The 18,694-nt window shown below is 53.7% G+C and overlaps 8 protein-coding genes across 8 annotated transcripts; 3 read left to right on the forward strand and 5 right to left on the reverse strand.

Annotated features, from left to right (window-relative positions):
• Positions 1-1,005: 1,005 nt before the first annotated feature.
• J4E84_008088 (uncharacterized protein) lies at positions 1,006-1,459 on the reverse strand (the record flags this gene model as incomplete). The annotated part of the gene is made up of 2 exons (XM_049390666.1): positions 1,006-1,062; positions 1,169-1,459. The coding sequence occupies 2 exons, from the start codon at positions 1,457-1,459 to the stop codon at positions 1,006-1,008; spliced, it is 348 nt and encodes a 115-aa protein (XP_049241767.1).
• A 911-nt stretch (positions 1,460-2,370) lies between these two features.
• On the reverse strand, positions 2,371-5,987 carry J4E84_008089 (uncharacterized protein; the record flags this gene model as incomplete). Its single annotated transcript, XM_049390667.1, has 4 exons — positions 2,371-4,161; positions 4,208-4,564; positions 4,612-5,236; positions 5,914-5,987. 4 exons carry the CDS (start codon positions 5,985-5,987, stop codon positions 2,371-2,373), a joined length of 2,847 nt encoding a protein of 948 aa, XP_049241768.1.
• Positions 5,988-6,333: 346 nt separating this feature from the next.
• Positions 6,334-7,051, forward strand: J4E84_008090 (uncharacterized protein; the record flags this gene model as incomplete). The annotated part of the gene is made up of 3 exons (XM_049390668.1): positions 6,334-6,489; positions 6,541-6,613; positions 6,666-7,051. 3 exons carry the CDS (start codon positions 6,334-6,336, stop codon positions 7,049-7,051), a joined length of 615 nt encoding a protein of 204 aa, XP_049241769.1.
• Positions 7,052-7,716: 665 nt separating this feature from the next.
• Positions 7,717-8,591, forward strand: GSP1 (GTP-binding nuclear protein gsp1/Ran; the record flags this gene model as incomplete). Its single annotated transcript, XM_049390669.1, has 4 exons — positions 7,717-7,788; positions 7,907-7,999; positions 8,053-8,206; positions 8,254-8,591. 4 exons carry the CDS (start codon positions 7,717-7,719, stop codon positions 8,589-8,591), a joined length of 657 nt encoding a protein of 218 aa, XP_049241770.1.
• A 728-nt stretch (positions 8,592-9,319) lies between these two features.
• On the reverse strand, positions 9,320-10,226 carry J4E84_008092 (uncharacterized protein; the record flags this gene model as incomplete). Its single annotated transcript, XM_049390670.1, has 2 exons — positions 9,320-10,120; positions 10,221-10,226. 2 exons carry the CDS (start codon positions 10,224-10,226, stop codon positions 9,320-9,322), a joined length of 807 nt encoding a protein of 268 aa, XP_049241771.1.
• A 78-nt stretch (positions 10,227-10,304) lies between these two features.
• J4E84_008093 (uncharacterized protein) lies at positions 10,305-11,143 on the reverse strand (the record flags this gene model as incomplete). The annotated part of the gene is made up of 2 exons (XM_049390671.1): positions 10,305-11,089; positions 11,137-11,143. 2 exons carry the CDS (start codon positions 11,141-11,143, stop codon positions 10,305-10,307), a joined length of 792 nt encoding a protein of 263 aa, XP_049241772.1.
• A 1,674-nt stretch (positions 11,144-12,817) lies between these two features.
• On the reverse strand, positions 12,818-14,314 carry J4E84_008094 (uncharacterized protein; the record flags this gene model as incomplete). The annotated part of the gene is made up of 3 exons (XM_049390672.1): positions 12,818-13,044; positions 13,107-13,359; positions 13,412-14,314. 3 exons carry the CDS (start codon positions 14,312-14,314, stop codon positions 12,818-12,820), a joined length of 1,383 nt encoding a protein of 460 aa, XP_049241773.1.
• Positions 14,315-15,529: 1,215 nt separating this feature from the next.
• Positions 15,530-15,945, forward strand: J4E84_008095 (uncharacterized protein; the record flags this gene model as incomplete). The annotated part of the gene is made up of 2 exons (XM_049390673.1): positions 15,530-15,533; positions 15,617-15,945. The coding sequence occupies 2 exons, from the start codon at positions 15,530-15,532 to the stop codon at positions 15,943-15,945; spliced, it is 333 nt and encodes a 110-aa protein (XP_049241774.1).
• Between the last annotated feature and the right edge of the window lie 2,749 nt (positions 15,946-18,694).

Here is an 18,694-nt window from a genome sequence, read left to right on the forward strand (position 1 = left end):
CTATCAGGAACTGCATCTGTAAAAGCTTGTGACCATTGGAGAGTATCATTGCATTGCAAGATACCTAGATACGCATTGTGGTCTTCATCGTACAACAAGATCGACAGACTTCCTCCCACGTCACCCTAGGAAAGACCTGTACGCCCTGGAGGCTACATCGACGTCAAGTCACCAACTCTGCCATTTTTCATGTAGTCGCTAGATCTGCTTTCCTGCCTTACAATCACCACCTACCCATCGAAACGTTAGATTCTGGAGAAGCGAAGAAAGATCGTTGCTGGCAACATGCTCTACCTGGGTCTTTAATGACGAGGATTACCGCACACACCATCTCATCCTGCCACCACACCACAACCACCGACACACTCCCTCTCTTCCAACCTTTCTTCCCGGCCGATACCACAGCCATCTTGTCCTACGATCGCCGCATATCCCGTCGACTCGCTATACACATCGGAGTGCATCTTTGCAATCGACCCATCTTACAGTTTTAAGGGAAAGAAAACATTAAAGACGAGCAACGGCAAAGATGGGAGGAGAGGAGAGTCGCAGCGCGGCTACTACAAAACCCATTAAACAAGATCAACAAATCGGTTGGCGAACGTGTAGGCATAATAGTTCTGGGGCCACTAGCCGAAGTTCACCAAGGTGCAGTTGTAGATCATGGACAGCCAGCACCTACACATCTCCCTCATACACAGCAGCGCTCACATCACATTACATCACACCACATAGACCACACCACATCACCATCACCAAGCACAAAATCATTGTAGGTTATCCATCTCATTTATGTTACCTACCAAACAATGCAGGATGCAGGCCCAGGCCAACAAGCCTTACTTTCCAGCAAAGACCGTGTTATGCCCGAAACCCTCCTTGCAAGCCAGCAGTATTACGTGCCCGGCTATCCCACCCTACGCTCTTCCTTAAATCATGATATCATATCGAAAGAAATCGTTCGTCGTTCATGTTGAAGCTGAAGCTGAAGCAGCAACGAAGCGTTTAGTGGGCTTGACGTCCGCCTTGGGTCTCGTTGGTGATGCCGATGCGCTCGGAGTTCTATTCATCATTCACGTTAGCAAATGTCCTTACAACGCACGGCGGGGCAAACGACTCGAAAAGTCGTATCCCAATCCCACACAAAACACAGCAAGGACAAACATACCTCAGAGCTCTGCACACTACCCTCCTGCAGAATCTTCTTGAAAATATCATCCTCCTTGGCATCTTTACCAAACTCGTTCTCAAGCTGCTGCTTGCTAGCCGTGTTGAGGACACCTTGCTTGCCGTGTTCAGGGACGAGCACCTTCCAACCCGCAACAACGTCGACCATGGGAATCGTGCTATCAGCCTTCCACTTCTGGAGCTCCTCTACGCTCTCGACGAAGATGCAGAATTGGTCGCCGGAGCTGCCCTTGTAGAAGACTTGGGTTTGGGGGGAGTTGCCGCGGGCCATTTTGTGTGGTTAACTCGTTGGTTTCGGTTCGTTTGGGGTATATGGAGGTTGCTTTGAGTGGTTTGAGGGTAGAGTAGAGTGTGTAGATGAGTTGGAATGGGGTATTTGGTGATGTGAGGGAATGGAGGGGAAGCTTTAGAGGGGCTATTTAGAGCTACGTGATCTGGAGCTTTGACCGGGTGGGCGGGCTACGTCATTGCCAAGGGTATTCTACGTACTCTCACCTGGCATGGTAATTGCGCACGCAAGCTCTCGCGCCTTGTTTTGCATATTGCATTGAGGCTCTTTGGGCTGAAACAAGATGACAAGGGTGGAGGCCGGTCTTGCATGTTGGCTGTGTTCTGCTTCATCCCGCGGTTCGATGAGGCTGAACCTCAACCAAGGGTAAACGTCAAGTGCGCATCTCACTCAACTAATCCAAAACATGTAACCATGATTCAATCATTACTATCCAAATACTCTTATCCCATCACAAACCAACGCCGTCCCTCCATCATGCGATCGCGTGCCCAGGTACCAGTACGTACGTGTCCATGTCCCAAACCCGCTAGCCACATGACGTCATGCCGAGTTCCCGATCCCCCAGACTTTCACCCGCCGTCCAACGTGGGCAGGCAGGCTTTCGCCCAGATCGTGAGAGAGCGGGTGTACCTTGCAGTAACGCTGTGCTGATCGCATGATTAATCATTATGTTTGTTACACTGGCCCTTGGTTATCGGAGTTATTGCCGTTGCCGTCGCCGTCGTCTCAGTCGTAGTATTCATATTCTCGTACTTGCTGTTGGAGCAAGGATAGTGTGGTCGTTACGTCGTCAAGGGAAGTATGAACTTGCAATGCGTTGCCGTTTTGTGGACACCCAATGCGTGTCCAGCTGGTATGTGATGTTGGTCCAACAGGATATGTGTGTTGGATCATCGGAAGAAATTAAAGATCCTACTCTTGCTCTTCGAAAACTTGTTCGAGGTGGAGTGGTTTGAAGATGCAGGCCGGGATTCGGGGGTGGGCTCTTCTTGCCGTCGCTGTTTCCTGTTTTCTATGTTTTTGGTTACCTCGGCGCGAGGAGGTGGTGCGCGTACGGTAGTTGCTGTTGATGCGTGGGAGACGGTTCTTTCGGTGACGCGAGCGCGTGATTCTGATCGTGGGAGACTAATTAGGTGCGTGGAGAGACGTCGAACTTTCTTCGGCTTGCTCTGTAGTGGCTTATCGGTTGGACGCTCTACGCCTATCGCTCGGTTGGCAAGACGGCGGCGTCTACTCGAAGGTCGCGTGTCTTCGACCTCAAAGTCCTCAGGTAGGAACGCGGCGGGTGCGGAATGGAAGTCGACAAGTGCAGGGGTCGGCCTTCGATCAGTCGCTGATTGAGCTCGCAGGTTCCCGTTCGACATCTTATGAACGCGGCTTCCGAAAGAGTCTTCTGACCGGGTGTTGCTCGTGTTGGAGAGACTGGGCGAGCGACGCGAGAAATTGCTTGCTATGCTTGCTATGCTTAGCTTTCGCATCACTGAGTTTGCTGAAGCTCTGATTTGGTTCTCCATCCTCCGGTTTGACATGCCCGGAAAGGGCAACATGTCTTTTGTCCATACGTCTTCCAATGTACTCTCGAGACGTACGCGCTCAGCTCGTCGCGGTGCAAGTATAGGGATGTGATTTGCGGAGAGGTGCGATTGAGATCGAGTTACTATACTTGGCGAAAACGTCGGGGGCGTATCGGGAAGCTTTTGTGCCTGGGTGTTTTTGATAATGACCTGACTCGTGTTGGTCTTCGCACCGAGAGTCGCCGCTCGATGGACTGACATGCGCCGTACTAGAGTATTCGCATGACCGAAGACAGGCCCAAGAGACTTGAGGCCTAGCGATAGGGATGTATACATGTCCTGCATGGTAGACTGGCCTTCGACGAAATCGTGTGTCTCATAAACAATACGCTCGCGCAGCTGCTTCTTCCAAACCTCCTCTTCATGAGAAGTGCAGGCGCTGAAGATGAGTTCGTGTAAGCGATGGCCGTACTCGAAGACGAATTTCCACGTATGTGGAGCAGTGTGGCACTGTATGCCGCGGCCGTTATCACATTCCTCGATGCTAGCGTTGGCAAGCCCGATCGAAGCGACGACAGTATATGGTGTGTGGAACCGGCTTGCTGTTGCGAGTACAAGGCATGACTTGTACAGAACGCAAACCATATACGCACCCTTGATACGATCGGGTGTTTGATATGTCACGTGTAGAGCGCCACATAGGAGAACATGCCCGAGAAGGCGGAAGACAAGAGCTCGGGAAATCTTTTGCTCTGAGAACGCCAGTCGATCTTGTAGCTGCCATGTAATCTCGATGAGTCGCCGAGTTTGAGGATCGTCTTTGGCCTTGTTGACTTCGCGGATAGTCTCTTGCAGCCGAAAAAGAGCTTTCTCCAGTTCGGCATGCGCTTCTGGATCGTCGTAGACGGGAGTGTGGCGGCATAGGTCGTCGAACAGTAGGGGGTACTTGCATACCCTCTGAATCGGCTTGATCAAGAGATCAGGAAAGCTAAGCGCCTTCTTACTACCTGCCTCTCGGTTGTTCTCTGATGCGACCACCTTCTGCAGCGCTTCGACACCGCGCTCGTATTCTTGCCAGCCATGCAGTCCTTTGCACATGGTTGTGAGATCTTGCGACATGGTCGTCCAATGCGCGCCGTACTCCTCGTATGTGAAGAAGCGTTTCATCTGATTTTGTTAGCGAAGAGTACTGTAAGAGTCGCGTATAGCTTACATGTTTGTTGAAGATCTTGGCAATGTTCCCGGCCGTCTGCGTGTCCGTTACTAGGCCTCGCGGTCTGCGGTCTGGCGATCGTCCAATCTCCAAAGAATGCCTCAGCCTCCTGGCAGTCTTGTGTTCGGCAAAGCGCCCCGGCACAATGTCGGCGCTATGAAAGCGAATATGTTTGGCTTTCGTCACGGGATATGTCTCTTGGTACGCGCTTCTGGTGAAGTCTGCCTGAGGTACAACTTGGTGAAGTTCGGCGAGCAAGTCTTCGTGAAGCTGTAGAATCTGGGAGATATTCTGTTGTATGGATGATCTTGTCTGGCCTGACAGAGTAGGAAGGGCAGTAAGGATCATGAAATAGTCCTGCTTGGATTAGAATGGTAGAGTCAACTTGGTGGTAGGTAACATACGTTGATCAAGACCTTGAGGTCTGCAATGTAGCTCTCTTCCGAGGAGATCAGCTCCTCAACAACCTTGCGACGCTGTAGTGATCGAAGCCACGCGCTCTCATCAAGCACAGGCCCTAGCGCACCACGGTGACTCTCGAGTGATCTACGCGCTTCGGAATAATTGCTGCTTCTGTTACCCAAGCGAACCTTCCCTGGTACTCCGGCTTCTGAGCGTGGTGCAATGCTCGCGCTGCCAATGGTCATCGAAGTCGACTTCATTGCTGTCACGTAGCCCATTGACGATGTCATAGACTCCGATGTCCTGCGCACAGATTCAGACAGCCTTCCCAGCGGTCGAGAGAGGACAGACATGCCATCAGCGGTGTCAAAGGATAGCCGTGGTATCTCAGCGATGTTATCCCTCCACCTGTGCGCGTGTCGACGCCTCAAAGTGCTCATCCATCGCCGAAAGGGTTGTGAAGATACAGAGATAGTCGCAGGCGCTTCTTCGTAGTCTTCGCGCGGCTCATCTCCGTCATTATCGGTGAAGCGACCCTCTGGCAATGGCACGTGTATGGCTTCGTATAGATTGAACAGGTGTGTCTCTTCAAAGTCGTGGTCGTCAATGTCCATATCATCAGCCGAGCTGTCGCTGTCAGAGCAAGGTTCCGCTATTTGCTGCGAGCTGTGATATCCTCTTGCATGCGGCCTCGGCGGGACTGTGAGTCTTGAGAAAGATGGCGGTGGTCGGTCAGGCCCACAGTTCCGCTTGCGTGGTTCTTCGATGACATGTCTTGTACTGAATGGGAAGCCGGCTTTCTCAGGCACGAGATCGAGGAGCGACTGAGAGGTAAGTGGTGGTGTGTTCTCGTTGCTCCGAGACCAGTCGCCTGCCCTAGTCGCCCCAAGAGAATACAACGAGCACGCGGAAGCATTGCGAGCAGTAATGTCGCTCAGTGGTGCCAGTAGTGTGTCTTTCTGAGGAGAGCAGGAGTTGAGGTATGGATTGTCGCTGAAGGACCGCTTGAGTGGGCTCTGAGGCCGGAGCGACAACACATATGCCATGTCCGTGGTCGTACGGTCGACACTGGATAGGACGGGTACGAAGGCTTTCAGCGCATGAGATAAATACTACTGCATCCAACGACGATGGCTTAAGGAGAGACAAGTGAGCTGCAGAGCGATAAGGAAGCTGGCTGAGGCATTTTGGATATGACTACTGGCTAGGACGGGAGGAAAGCGCAGAGGCGCAAAGTTCTCAAGAGCGTAATGGCGGCATCTAAGGGAAAGGGTCCAGACGGCGCGCAGTAAAGCGCATTCTACACAAGCTTACCGAGAGCCATGGACAGAGTTTCGTTAGGGGCGAGTGGTGAGCCATCGACGAAGGCAGCTAACATGGCGGCCGCGTTGCTCTCACCAAATTTTGGTAACCGCGTCTCACTATGACGGCAGGAGCGGCGGAGGTGCAGAACAAGTATGTCTATAGCCGAGCCGAGCCATCGCAAGACTGAGCATACTAAGCGACTGGAGTATTCTCTTTATTTGGCACGCAAGAGGTCACGCGCGTGCCTTGGGGATAATGAAGTTTGGTAGAGAAGTGAGGGAGGAAAAAGGAAGGCGACCGTCCTGGCGGTTTTGCCCCGCACGCTCAAGCTCCCTCAAGCTCCCACCCCCACATCCAAGCTCCAGCTGTAGTAAGCATTCACGCACTCTTAAACTCTGCGGCGACAAACATTCCACACCATGGATGATATACACGCGCCAACCGTCTCGTCTGGGCCCACGTCGGCAGGCTACTCCAATGGCATACCAAAAGAGCAGCTGACGCTGCAGGAGCTCATGGCCGAGAAGGACCGAGTAGAGACAGAGTTGAAGGCATTAGGGCAGGTGCTGGATTCGGTACGCAAATCAGGGCTATGGGTGGGATAAGCAGTTGACGTCTTGTTGTAGCATGGCGTCCGCATGAGCACCGGCCTGACTACGCTGGACGGCTTCCCACGCAGTGATATCGATGTCCCCCAGAGTAAGGAGCCTGCGTCATCTTCGAGGTCACTCAGGGTCGCTGACCGTCGCAGTCCGAACCACGCGCGCGCGCATCATACGGCTGAAGAATGACTACAAGGACCTCATGTCGCGCATCGAGAAGGGCCTCCACGAGCACCACGCGCGGCTGGCAGCGCAGGCGGGCGACGCGACGACGGCCAACGGCGCCCAGGCAGGGCTGAGCGCACCGCCTGCCGCACTCGAAGCGCCCTTTGCAAAGGTCAACAGCGTCGTCGCAGACAGCCCGGCAGCGACGGCCGGCTTACAGGTGTACGACACCATAACCAAGTTCGGCTGGGTGGACTGGACAAACCACGAGAACCTGTCGCGCATGGCCGAGGCCGTGTCGCAGAACGAAGGGGTACGTCGCATCACGCTGCACACGATGCTGTCTTCAGTCGGGCGTGCAGCAGGCTGACAAGTGCAGATTCCCATTACCGTCAAGGCGCTGCGACCCAACCCATCGGGCGGCCCGGCAGAGACAGTTGAGATGCAACTCACACCGCGGAGGAACTGGGGCGGAAGGGGGCTGTTGGGCTGTCACTTGCTGCCCATGTAGTGTATTATAAATCACGAGATACGTCAACTGGGAGATACGTCGAGCTGGATGGGTGGCAGGCAAGGCTGGCGGCAGCGCGCGTGGCGCACTCGGTTTGGCCAACAAGCATAGCATGATACCCGGCGTTGTTTGCTTTGGGATGAAACAGAAAGGAATTGCTAGTAAACTTGCCAGTAAATCACAATCTATGACTACAAAGGCGCAAGGCAAACCCGGGCTGTTGAGACAAAGAAGCCTATCGCTGCCTAACGCTGCCTCTGCCTCTGCCTGCCTGCCTGTGAGGTCAAAATTGCGGAAGGCGCCAAGAGATTTACACCGCCCGGGGCGCCAACACTTCAGCACAACAAAACCTCTTCTTGCCCACCTCACGCCCGCTACTTTCCCCACTCTTTATCACCCGTGAGTTTGCACCACCGTCTTTTGCTCAATAACCCTGTGCGACCCCGACTGACATCTTTTCTGCCACAGACTCTGCCCACTACCCCCCTCACACACCACATCACCCCGCCACAACACCCGACACCATGGCCGAGACTGCTGCAAGCGCAGTTCCTACCTTCAAGCTCGTGCTTGTCGGTGACGGTGGTACCGGAAAGGTATGACGCCCATTCCGACGCTTCTCGCGATAGCAGCCCGTCTATTGAGACGGCCGCGCGACGGCGAGACTGCGAGAATTTGAGACTGCGATGCAGGTTGCTAACAGCCCCACCACAGACGACCTTCGTCAAGCGCCATTTGACCGGAGAGTTTGAGAAGAAGTACATCGCGACGCTCGGAGTAGAGGTCCACCCCCTCGGCTTCACCACAGTACGTTATCCGCCCCTCTGCCGCCCGCGACACGCCTACTAACGAGACGACAGAACCTCGGCCAGATCCAGTTCGACGTCTGGGACACCGCCGGTCAGGAGAAGTTCGGTGGTCTCCGCGATGGATACTACATCAACGGACAGTGCGGTATCATCATGTTCGACGTCACCTCGCGTATCACATACAAGAACGTCCCCAACTGGCACCGTACGTGCGCCCACAATCCCCCGATACACATTCGCTAACAGCCCCAGGTGACTTGGTCCGTGTCTGCGAGAACATCCCCATCGTCCTCACCGGTAACAAGGTCGACGTCAAGGAGCGCAAGGTCAAGGCAAAGTCCATCACCTTCCACCGAAAGAAGAACCTCCAGTACTACGACATCTCCGCCAAGTCCAACTACAACTTCGAGAAGCCCTTCCTCTGGCTCGCCCGGAAACTCGTCGGCAACCAGTCTCTCGACTTTGTCGCCGCCCCCGCTCTGGCGCCTCCCGAGGTCCAGGTCGACCAGGCCGTTCTCGACCAGTACCGACAGGAGATGGAGAACGCCGCCCAGATGCCTCTGCCCGATGAGGACGACGCCGATTTGTAGATACGGTCATGAGCTTGCTCTAGGCCACGGCTAGGGCTCTAATGGGTATACGACATGGACGAGATTTAGTGGACTGGGACAACGGATATGCAGCTCGAGAATTGAGGACATTCTTGGCGAAAACGGGGCATGCGGAGGAGGACTGGCGGAAGTATCCGACAGGAAGCGCTGGACTAGCCGGCGTTTCGACGAATGAACAATAGACTGTTCCGATCAATCAGAGCATGACAATGTGATATACCAGAATTGCAGTTGAGAAAGCTTTTCGATTCTACTATTAACACGCACAAGGGCGTTGCGACTACTACTACAGCGCGTTTCGTATCTTCATTAATTCGAGCTCTTTTCCAACTCCGCTTGCTCGGACTTTTCAATGGAATGCGCCGCCCACCGCCCAGACACGATAGAAGAAATGACGCGTGATGTCAGTATGCTCATAATACGGACAAGCAGAGTCGCATAATAGCGGATCAAAGCGACGACCGAAAAATTGACAAGTAGAAGGCTCGCTCGCTCGCTCGCTCGCTGGAGTCGGGAAACGACCGTTTTTGACGCGCGCGACGAAGACAACGGATGGAAATGATTACAACGCGCAAGTAAAACAAGGACGATGCGAAACAAAATCGAAAGCGACAAGACGAAAAGTTACGTCTACGATTTCAGCATCCTGCGATGATGTTAGCACAAGCCCAAACACAGCAAGTACGAAGAGAAAGAAAGGGAGAAACTCACGGAGCGATCAACTGCGCATACTGCTGCGTCGGCACACTCCTCCCCTCCTCAATAACGCCCCTAATAACATCATCCTGCTGCAAATTGCTCCAAAGATGTATTGACATCGCCTTCTTACTATTAAACAGCGTGTGCGCCACCCCCCTTACCTGCCCCAACACCACATTCGCAATCGGCCACGTATTGCTATATTGCTGCAACGTGCCGACATCGAGCCGAATGCTCTGCTTGATGATGTCGTCCTGGCCGTCGGGGACAAGGAAAGACCAGTAGGAGAGGTGCACGACGGACGCCATTACGACGACGCAGGTGAAGAAGGGGGTGTGGTACAGCAGGGGACCGGGGAGCCGGATGAGCGAGGAGATGTTTTCAGCGGAGGTGAGGCATTTCGCGGTGTGGATTTCGCGGGTTTGCGTGGGGAGGAGGACCTGCCCGGGTTGCACGCATATGTTTACGCCTTCGACGCGGCCGAAACCGAGGTTGCTGCGCGGGCGGTGCAGCATTATTGTGCTGCCGGCGTTTACCATGTGTGCCTGGAAGAGCACTTCGTCGATGTGGCCGTCGTTGGAGACGATGTCTGTTTTCGATGCCGGGAGGTGTAAGCGCCAGTTGCACAGGTATTGGTCTACGACGTCGACGGCGTGGTATTCGAAAGTGGAGTCTAGACGCGCGCATTCGAAGACTTTTCCCAAGATGCGGATGGCGTCGATGAGGTAGGTGAAGGAGGAGAAGGTTGTGAAGTGGGGGAGGAAGGCGGAGTCGTCGTAGTCGGAGAGGGTGGAGGGGTAGGGTATTTGCTGTTTGTGGGTTGTTAGTTTAGTGATCTGTATAAGGTTTTGGGTGTAGTCCCAGGAGGATGGTCATGCAATCGGCAGACCCCCACCCCACATGTATGACATGCATCGATCTCCCATCCCATCGGAGTATGACATGCAGTCAGATGATCTCATCTCGAGTACCTAAGAGCGGCACGGGTTCGCACTAAGAAGGGAAACATGCCAAGCCGATTTGACACATGTCAGATCTGATGTCAGGGGAGTGGGTACTTACACCTGAAAAGTACTCGACGTTCTCACATGGCAGTGGCACGTCGGTTACGACGTCTTTCAGTCGGAATTGCACGCCGGGGTTGACGGCTGTCATCATGCCGTTGGCCGTGAACATGGACCACCACGTTCTCCGCCAACTTTCTTCCAACTGCGGATCGTTTTCGCCGTGCATCAGCGCGAATTCCATCCGGTTGAGCCCGATTTCCAGCGTCAGGTTTTGGGCTATGGTGAAGATCTGGGCGGCGCGGGGGACTTCGTTGTGGGCGTGGAGGCCGATGGCGAAGAGGAGCAGGGCTTGGACCGACCACGCATCTCTTGGGTAGTTGTTGCTGTCTATCTGACGGTCTAACGCTTCCTTGTACATGGCCGTAGGCACCGACGGTATGTAGCTGGATCCGATGAAATGCACGGCATGTTCCAAGAGTGGGGCATGTCGTTCCTTGAAGAGTTCCACTAACCTCCGTTCCGGAAGGCAGAATGGATGTGAGTTGTAGAAGAAGTGGTAGAAGGCCTGAACAGCCGTCTCGGGTCCCAAGTGGCCAAATCGGTTCAGACGCGCGGATCCATTTAGGTTGAGTTGAGCAACTGGTGGGGCTACAGGTCGGACGCCAAGACCGTGAGTTGGGCTGAGCTGGTTCATGCCAGCATCGCCGTTGTACGAGTACTCAGGTGACGAGATGTGGCCATTGCTGGCTTGGACTTCAGATGCAGATATTCCTAATCACGTTAGATTTTGGGTTGATATTGTCGTCGTTGCGATATACCCACCATTCGGGGTCGTGGACGCGCCCGTGTCGTCCTTGGTTTTCCGCTTGCCCTTCCAGCCTCTTCGCGACTTGATGTAGGTACATTCCACGTTGTCGGTCCTACATCGGGAACATCGCACACCACCGTCGCATTTCAAGTGTCTACTGCGACATGGGACGCACGCGACAGCGACCGAGGCTCTGGTCTGGTCGTTATTTGACTGCTTCTGGCTGTTCTTCTGGCCGGTTCCCTTGCTGCCGCCGCTGTCCGACTGGGGCGTTTGCGCCGGAGGAGTCCCGCCATTGATGCTGCTCTGGGTGGTGATACTCTGTGTCGGCGACAGATGGAGCCCTAGTGAGGGCGACAATGGCGATGTGGAGTCCGGTGAGAAGTCCTGGTGGCCGCCCCAGTAAGTGGGATCTACGCCAGCCGAGATGTTCGAAGGAGCGCCGTTCATGTGTTGCCCCGGCATCGCCATGGCAGAGGGAGGCATCGCAACAGAACGGTCTACGCGCAGGCGATACAGAATCCACGGTATCCAGGTCGGCGTGGGCTTTGCGACTGTGCGTAGGTAGAGACGTTGAGGTTGCAACGGGTGCGGGCTGCTAGTACTGTTGACCCGGCACGTGACGCCCGTCTACTCGGCCTAGCGCTGAAATCGCCAAAAGCTTCCGAAGCCTCCTTCCATCTTGCACCCAATCGGCCGTCTCCGCCCAACTCAAGACGCCAACCGCAGGACGCAAGGAGAGCCTCAGCCTCTTTGTTGTCGGCCCCTATGTGATCGTCGCCCCATTCAGCTCAGGACAGCATCTTCTGTGCAACTCCATCGTACCGTCAACCTGGCCGGCCTGCCCCGTTGCCCTTTTGACGCACCGTTGGATCCTGCCGTCGCCTGTACTTCGCTTGTACCGCTTCAACGCAAGCCGGCCGGGACTGAAACGCACAGTGGGCGAATCGGAACTAACGAGCTGTCTCCACGGCACTGCCGTCGTCCATTACTGGGCCGTTTGCGCGCATTCCCGTCACCGCCGTATCGCTAGCCTGGATTCCGCCTTCGCTTTTGCCATTTTATCGTGGGGTTAGTGGTTCTGCGCACGTTCGGCGGAAAGGGTTGAGTGTAGCGAGCCAGCTGAAGTAGTCGCCTCGCCACATGCTCTTACACGTTCCATTGGACTGCCTTAGTCACGGAAATGGTACCGCGCCTGCGACGTAGCAGCACAGTGTACCTCTAAGATTTCGGCTCGATGCAACCTGGCCTTGGCTCGAGATGCTGCCACAGCCTTATCTGATACCAGCGATGAACCCACCCACACGACGCCAAAAAGCAATCCAGCGTTCGTCTCGATTGGCCAAAATCGGGCTGTCTAGGCGCTGAACGCATATGAAAGGAGGCGTACCTGCGCGTTGCCTCTAAGCCTCGTCGACTCTCCACTAGGTTTCGCTCATTACTAGGTCTCGCTCATTTCCGTGATCTAGCTACGACGTCCTGTACACTATCAGCCCTGCAGCAACTTTCGGCGGCGATGAACTAGAGTACTGATTGGTCGCATTGATCGTTTGGTGAGAAATTGGGTATTAAATTCGATGCCTATGGTCTATCTTGCTGAACTCACACGAGAAGAGATGCCGCTGATGCTAGAATATGCAGGGAAAGGACGATGAAGGAAACCGTGCAGGGCCACTCAGCACGCCCCTTGTCTACGACTCTACACACCTAGCTTTAGTGAAGTTCCATACGTCCCCGGAACAGTCATTCAAGGACCTCTCAGCCTTCCACTGCAGCTCGGTCTCTGCTCGTCGCACCTCCGCTACACAGAAGCCAACATCTCCAGCCCTGCGGCCGACTTCCCTGACGGGGATCTTCCGTTGGGATGCGTCCTCTAAACTCTGGAGTACCTCACGGACAGTGTGTCCTCGTCCCGTACCTGAGTCGAAGTCAGTACACAGACCTTAATGTGAGACGTTCTCATATAAGGCCTCCACTTACCAAGGTTGTACGTGCGAAATGGTGCTAAAGTACGACCAGCCGTCGAAGCTGCCAAAGCCGCAATATGGCCCCGAGCCAGATCGACGACGTGGATGAAGTCCCGCACTGCCGTGCCGTCTGGGGTGTTCCAATCCGTGCCGAAGATGTCCAGCACTGGCTTTGTCCCTGTCAGGACTGTTGCGATAACTGGAATCAGATTGCTCGGTTTCTGTCGAGGATCTTCACCCAGAATACCAGACTCGTGGCAACCAACCTGGAGTTGTTAGACACGTCTCATACGTACCCTGATCATCGAATGTACTTACCGGGTTGAAGTACCGTAGGGCGGTTATGGACCATGTGGGGTCGGAAAGCGCAAGGTCTGCCAGAATGGACTCGCACATGAACTTGGACCGACCATACGGTGATGTGAGGCCCAGAACGCCCGGCAAAACTCGGCGTTCTGCTCCGTCGCTGTCCAAGAAAGATTCTGGGTGATGCACGCACAGTTCTTCGCGCAGAGGTAGCCCACAATTAGCGCCTTCGCCATAAACTGTTGCAGAAGAGGAGAATACGAAGTTCTTGATGCCGAACTCCTCCAGTAACCCCAGAAAGTCAACCAACCCGCAGACGTTGTTGCTGTAGTATCGCAAGGGCATCCGTATGCTCTCTTCGACCGACTTGTACGCCGCAAAATGGATAACGCCGGATATCCTGGACAGTCGCTCAACAGCGGGTTCTTGCGCGTCATCCATATCCATGTCGATACCGGAGTCTGTTCTCTGCAAAGTCGAGTATGGGAATCTTGCTGGAGCAGGCGCTGGCTTGCTGATGATCGAATATGATGAATAGCTGGCCAGTACAGTCTTCATGTGCGCGCTCCTGTAATCCAGCTGACGGAAGTGCAATGCTGGCATTCGTCGCCCGTGCGCCGTGCAGAAGTCAATCGCAAGACCTCGCACCCTGTTCAGGACGGTTTCGTATGAGTTACTCAAGTCGTCGATGACCAGCACGTTGTAGCCTTCTTTGAGTAACTCCAATACTGTGTGCGAGCCGATGTATCCCAGCCCACCGACGACCATGATGAAGGTCGAGGTGGATCCATCGATGTTCAGAGGATCCGCTACTACATCGTCGTCGAATAGCACCGATCGCTGTGTTCCCGGTGTATTGAGTACTTCCGGTGTGATCGAGGGCGATAGCGAGTACGTCGAAGAGGATGACGACATTTTGAACAATTATGCGCGGCGAATGAACGAATGTATGGAGAAGAGCGAGCGCGTTGATTGTTACGGCGCTACCTTTCTCGATACGTCCGAAATTCTTTATACGCGCCACAACTCTCAACAACAGCCTCAAATCGCGATCAATTAGGCAGAAGACATCAAAGTCAGACTTTTCCTGCGCCGTCAATATTGTTTACATTGCTTGGCATAATGCGGCCTCTTCATCCCGACTCATCAGTTTCGGAGTCTCCTCAGGTCTAGCACTCTCAAAATATACTCTCGCATCGCTAACGATCCCTGTCCAATCTGCATAGCCAAGTGCGCAATACGTACCCGTGTGGTTGCATTGCCGCGTCCTCTAAAATCTCAAAATACCATCATCTGGGCCGTCAGAGATTCAACGTGGGCATACTGCGAGGCTTCGTTCGACTACTCGATCTCCCGGCATCTGTCAGCGTCTTGGTGCCCGAACACACCATAAGGATATCCATTACACATCTGCGTTCGTCAGTATCCGTAAGCTGTGTTTCTCCAGATCTTACTCTCTATCGGCTCATCTCCGTTTGGGCCAGCGTCTCGTCATCGGCTCCTAGCCTACCGTGCTCAAAGCAGAGTCATGGACGGACTCAGCTCCGTAATTGTTCCGCTCTACGTCTACCCCTCAGCAGGCGCGTGGGATCCGTTTCACGATGTGTACGATACGGTACCTCTACTATTGTCGCTACTCATTATACCGGGACTAACGCCATGTACTGCTTTCAGGGCATCATCATTCCCCCGCATACACTTTACGGTCGTGGTAAACGTGCATAACGGGCCTGGAGAGGGTGCACTACCAAACGCAGAATACACCGCAGCCATCGAGGCCCTCAACTCGCTCAGTAATGTACGCACTATCGGCTATGTGGCAACCACGTGGTGTACCAGGGACTTGAGTTCTGTGCTGGATGACATTGCTGCGTTTTCATTCTGGGGCGAATATGATTCCTCACTGGCTCTGAGTGGTGTCTTCGTTGATGAGACGCCTACCCAATACTCTACAGACTATGCCGTGTATCTCGATAGCATCGCTCAAGCTGTTCAAGACAGCACCGGACTAAAGGACAACTACATTGGTAAGCTCAGCCCGCCTTCTTCTGTATTGAAAGTAAGACCGTCACCGAAGCCGGCTTTTGAGGCCCCTGTCGTGTTGCTGTACACTTTACCATGCGTCCTCAAATGGGTCTGTTTCTATTGCAGGCGAGAAGAACCCCCATTATTCAACTCCGGCAGTTACATGAGCGTAAGGCTGACACTGCACTATAGTTCACAACCCTGGCGCTCTTCCAGAGCCTCGTTACTTTGATGAGGCATTGTTCACTGGGCCGGACTTGACCGTTGTTTTCGAGAACTCATTTTCCAATTGGACGACTGAAAGTGGCGAGCTCTTCAAGGCGACGGGTTCATATGATCGCGAAAAGCTTGCGCTGCTTGTGCACTCCACACCGGGTCTGTCGATTCTTGAGACCGCTAGTACGCTATTGCAATTACTAGCCGTAGGCCGCGGCATCTGGTTAACAGGTAGCTCGAACTATACCGAGCTCGACGGTGTGCTACCTGCGTTTATCGAAGGCTTGGATGCGCTGTTGAGTTGAGGGTCACAGCCTTGGAACTGAATGATGTAGATATCAGGTCATCGATCGCTTAATCCACGCAAGACACCCACGTCTTCGACAGTTGTCCTTTCTGTGTCAGTCTCAACTACTTCATCGGCTACGAGCACTTATGCGGCAAGCCTTAATCACTTGACTACACTGTCTAGAGGCCTGGGGCTGAGTGATCCTGATCTTCGGATTGAAGCTGGCATGCAGAAGGAAAGGATCTTCTGGTCACGACTGCTTCGTACTACCGTGGCTTTCTCAACAGCGAGCCGGCTAATGCGCCGTGACGAGGCGTGTCAAGAGCGGTCCGCGATGTAAAAAGTCCTTCCGTGACACAAGCGGTCCGCCACTCCGTCGGTTGAATCCGAGGAAAGCTTACGAGGAATTATCCCAGCTACACAATGCCGTCTTCAAACAAGCAACGATCATCGAAAAACCCGCCTTCAAATTTTCGACTACCAAGTATTCATCTGGTTGGCTCTAATATTACCCCGAGAGCTCCCCTGTTTGCCGCTTTAGGCGGCAGATCTAGCTCACTCAACCCCTGCGCGTTTCCCCGGATCAAACAAACAAGCCTTTCGTCCTGCACTAGAGCTGCATACACACTTTATTTCAACCTTGGCCTTCATTTCGAAATTCAATCTCTGCTGCGTACCGCGTCGGCCCATGTCTATTTCTGCATCTTCCCAAGCGATGCTCCAGGCCTCGATATTGACACTTTCCTTGATGTATGTCATCCTTGGATGACCACCGGAGTTACTTCGCGACAGGATGGATACCAAGTACCGGCGGCTCTGCGAAGACATACAATGAACGTGCTGCATGGATAGGTGTAGAGGACCGAAGTCGTGCCGCCATGACTGCTACCTCGCGGCCTGTCGCGCTCCTCCGCATCATGCTTCTAACCTTCGCTTACAGCATACTGTGCAGGTTTCTCGTTCCACATGAACCTCTCTAGCTGCATTCAAAGGATGCGTCCGTTGCGCTTCCGTTCGGTTGGGTCTGGAAGCGAGATGCCAACTTTCGGATCACACCACAAGCAACACGAGGTCAACAACACGAAGCAAACCTCATCCAAGACAGCTCTTGACACGTATGGCTATTTACAGCCATTCGTTCTGCCAGATCGCTAAGCCTTCACAGGTAGAGAACAAGACACGATGAGACGACGCCATTGCGCGTGATCAGCCTCGCTAAATGACGACATCGACATGCGGGACTCACCTACCTATATTGGCAAGAGCTCTCGTGAACCACGCAGACTGGCTTGTAGGGATGTAAAGAAATACACTTCCGGTAGACAGCACAGCTGAGTCTATTCGCCTCGTGCTAACGTTTCAGTTACACAGAGTGGATCCCAATATATGCGGCAGGACCCGATTACCGAACATGGAAAGTGGATTGGCGTGATCGCAACCACACGAAGGATTTTCGATACTCTCAGAAGCTCGTATCGCACGACGATACGGTGGATATACCGTCCATGGTGGCTTGCATCAAGGGAAGGATTCGTGTGACGTGTATTCTGGTTCGCTGGTACGAACAAGTCTGCAACAGACCCGAATAACCTCAATGTCGACCCGCGTAACGCATCGAGATCCATGGTCAATCTAAGTACTTCGTATTGTATGCGACATGTACGTTCGTCCCGGCCATACCGCGCATCCGGACCCGAGCGGCGGTGATCTCGCAGTCTGGGGACCTACACACCTGCCACTAACGTCGTAATTCAGATCTAGAAACTAATGCATCATCTTGTGTCGGGACCGGTGCACCAGATCGCGCTCTAGAACCAGATGAATACGCCTCTCTGCCTCGACATCTCAGCCCCACCCGGCAACTTGCTCGAACAAGTCAGCTTACCCGCTCGACCAGAAGTCTTACTATACCGACCGCAGGCGAAATATTAGACGGCTTCAATATGCCGAGCATACCTACCGCAAACGACCTACCCGCCCCAGATTTTCCACCTCACCTGCATCGGATATTGAATCGCATTCAACCGGCCGGTAGCTACACCTTGGCAAAATCGACCCGTACCGAGATTGAATACATACTATGCATACTCTCTGCTTGATGCATCAAACAAGCAAAATGCTGGTAACGCCATATTCCACCAGTGAGCTGGTCAGCCTCAAACACACGCCACCGATGTCAGATTCCCGGCCGTAGCACACCATCACTTCGGTAGGAAGAGCCGGTGTAAGCAGGGCTTCTCCAGCTTTCACGACGGCTAAAGCCAAGTTGCATAGCCCGAGGCTGTGTGTGCTGTGTGTGCTGTGTGATATACGGCTAGCAGAAGGAAAGGGTATGGGAGCTGGGGTAGCGGAGATGTGGAAGAATGGAGTTGGGCGTGAGAGTTTTGCTTGCCGGGAATACTGGGAGGCATACCGCTTGGAAGTCTGACTGACCCGTTTGCTGCTGGTACAGTGTTTCATCACGATCTGGAGATGTTGCTGCAGAGAGAACGCCTTGTCAGCAGACAGCACGGGGCAGGTCACGGGGGTGGGCCTCCATCGTTGACCTCGCAGGTATAGGAAATCACCACATCATGTGATCAGAGCAGGCTGTACTCAGCGTAGCTGACTACGACAACCCGGTTGTGTCGCAAAGCTTGATACAGCTAAGCATGCTGGTTCAGAGACGAAACCATGCGCATTCGAGCTTAAACACAATATTAGGTGTCAGAAGTAATGGGCAGATTTGAATGGATAAGACATGTTCATGAGCCATATCACTACAT

The sequence above is a fragment of the Alternaria hordeiaustralica genome (assembly GCF_023758085.1).
Source record: "Alternaria hordeiaustralica strain BMP 2776 chromosome Unknown scaffold_19, whole genome shotgun sequence".
NCBI lineage: Eukaryota > Fungi > Ascomycota > Dothideomycetes > Pleosporales > Pleosporaceae > Alternaria > Alternaria hordeiaustralica.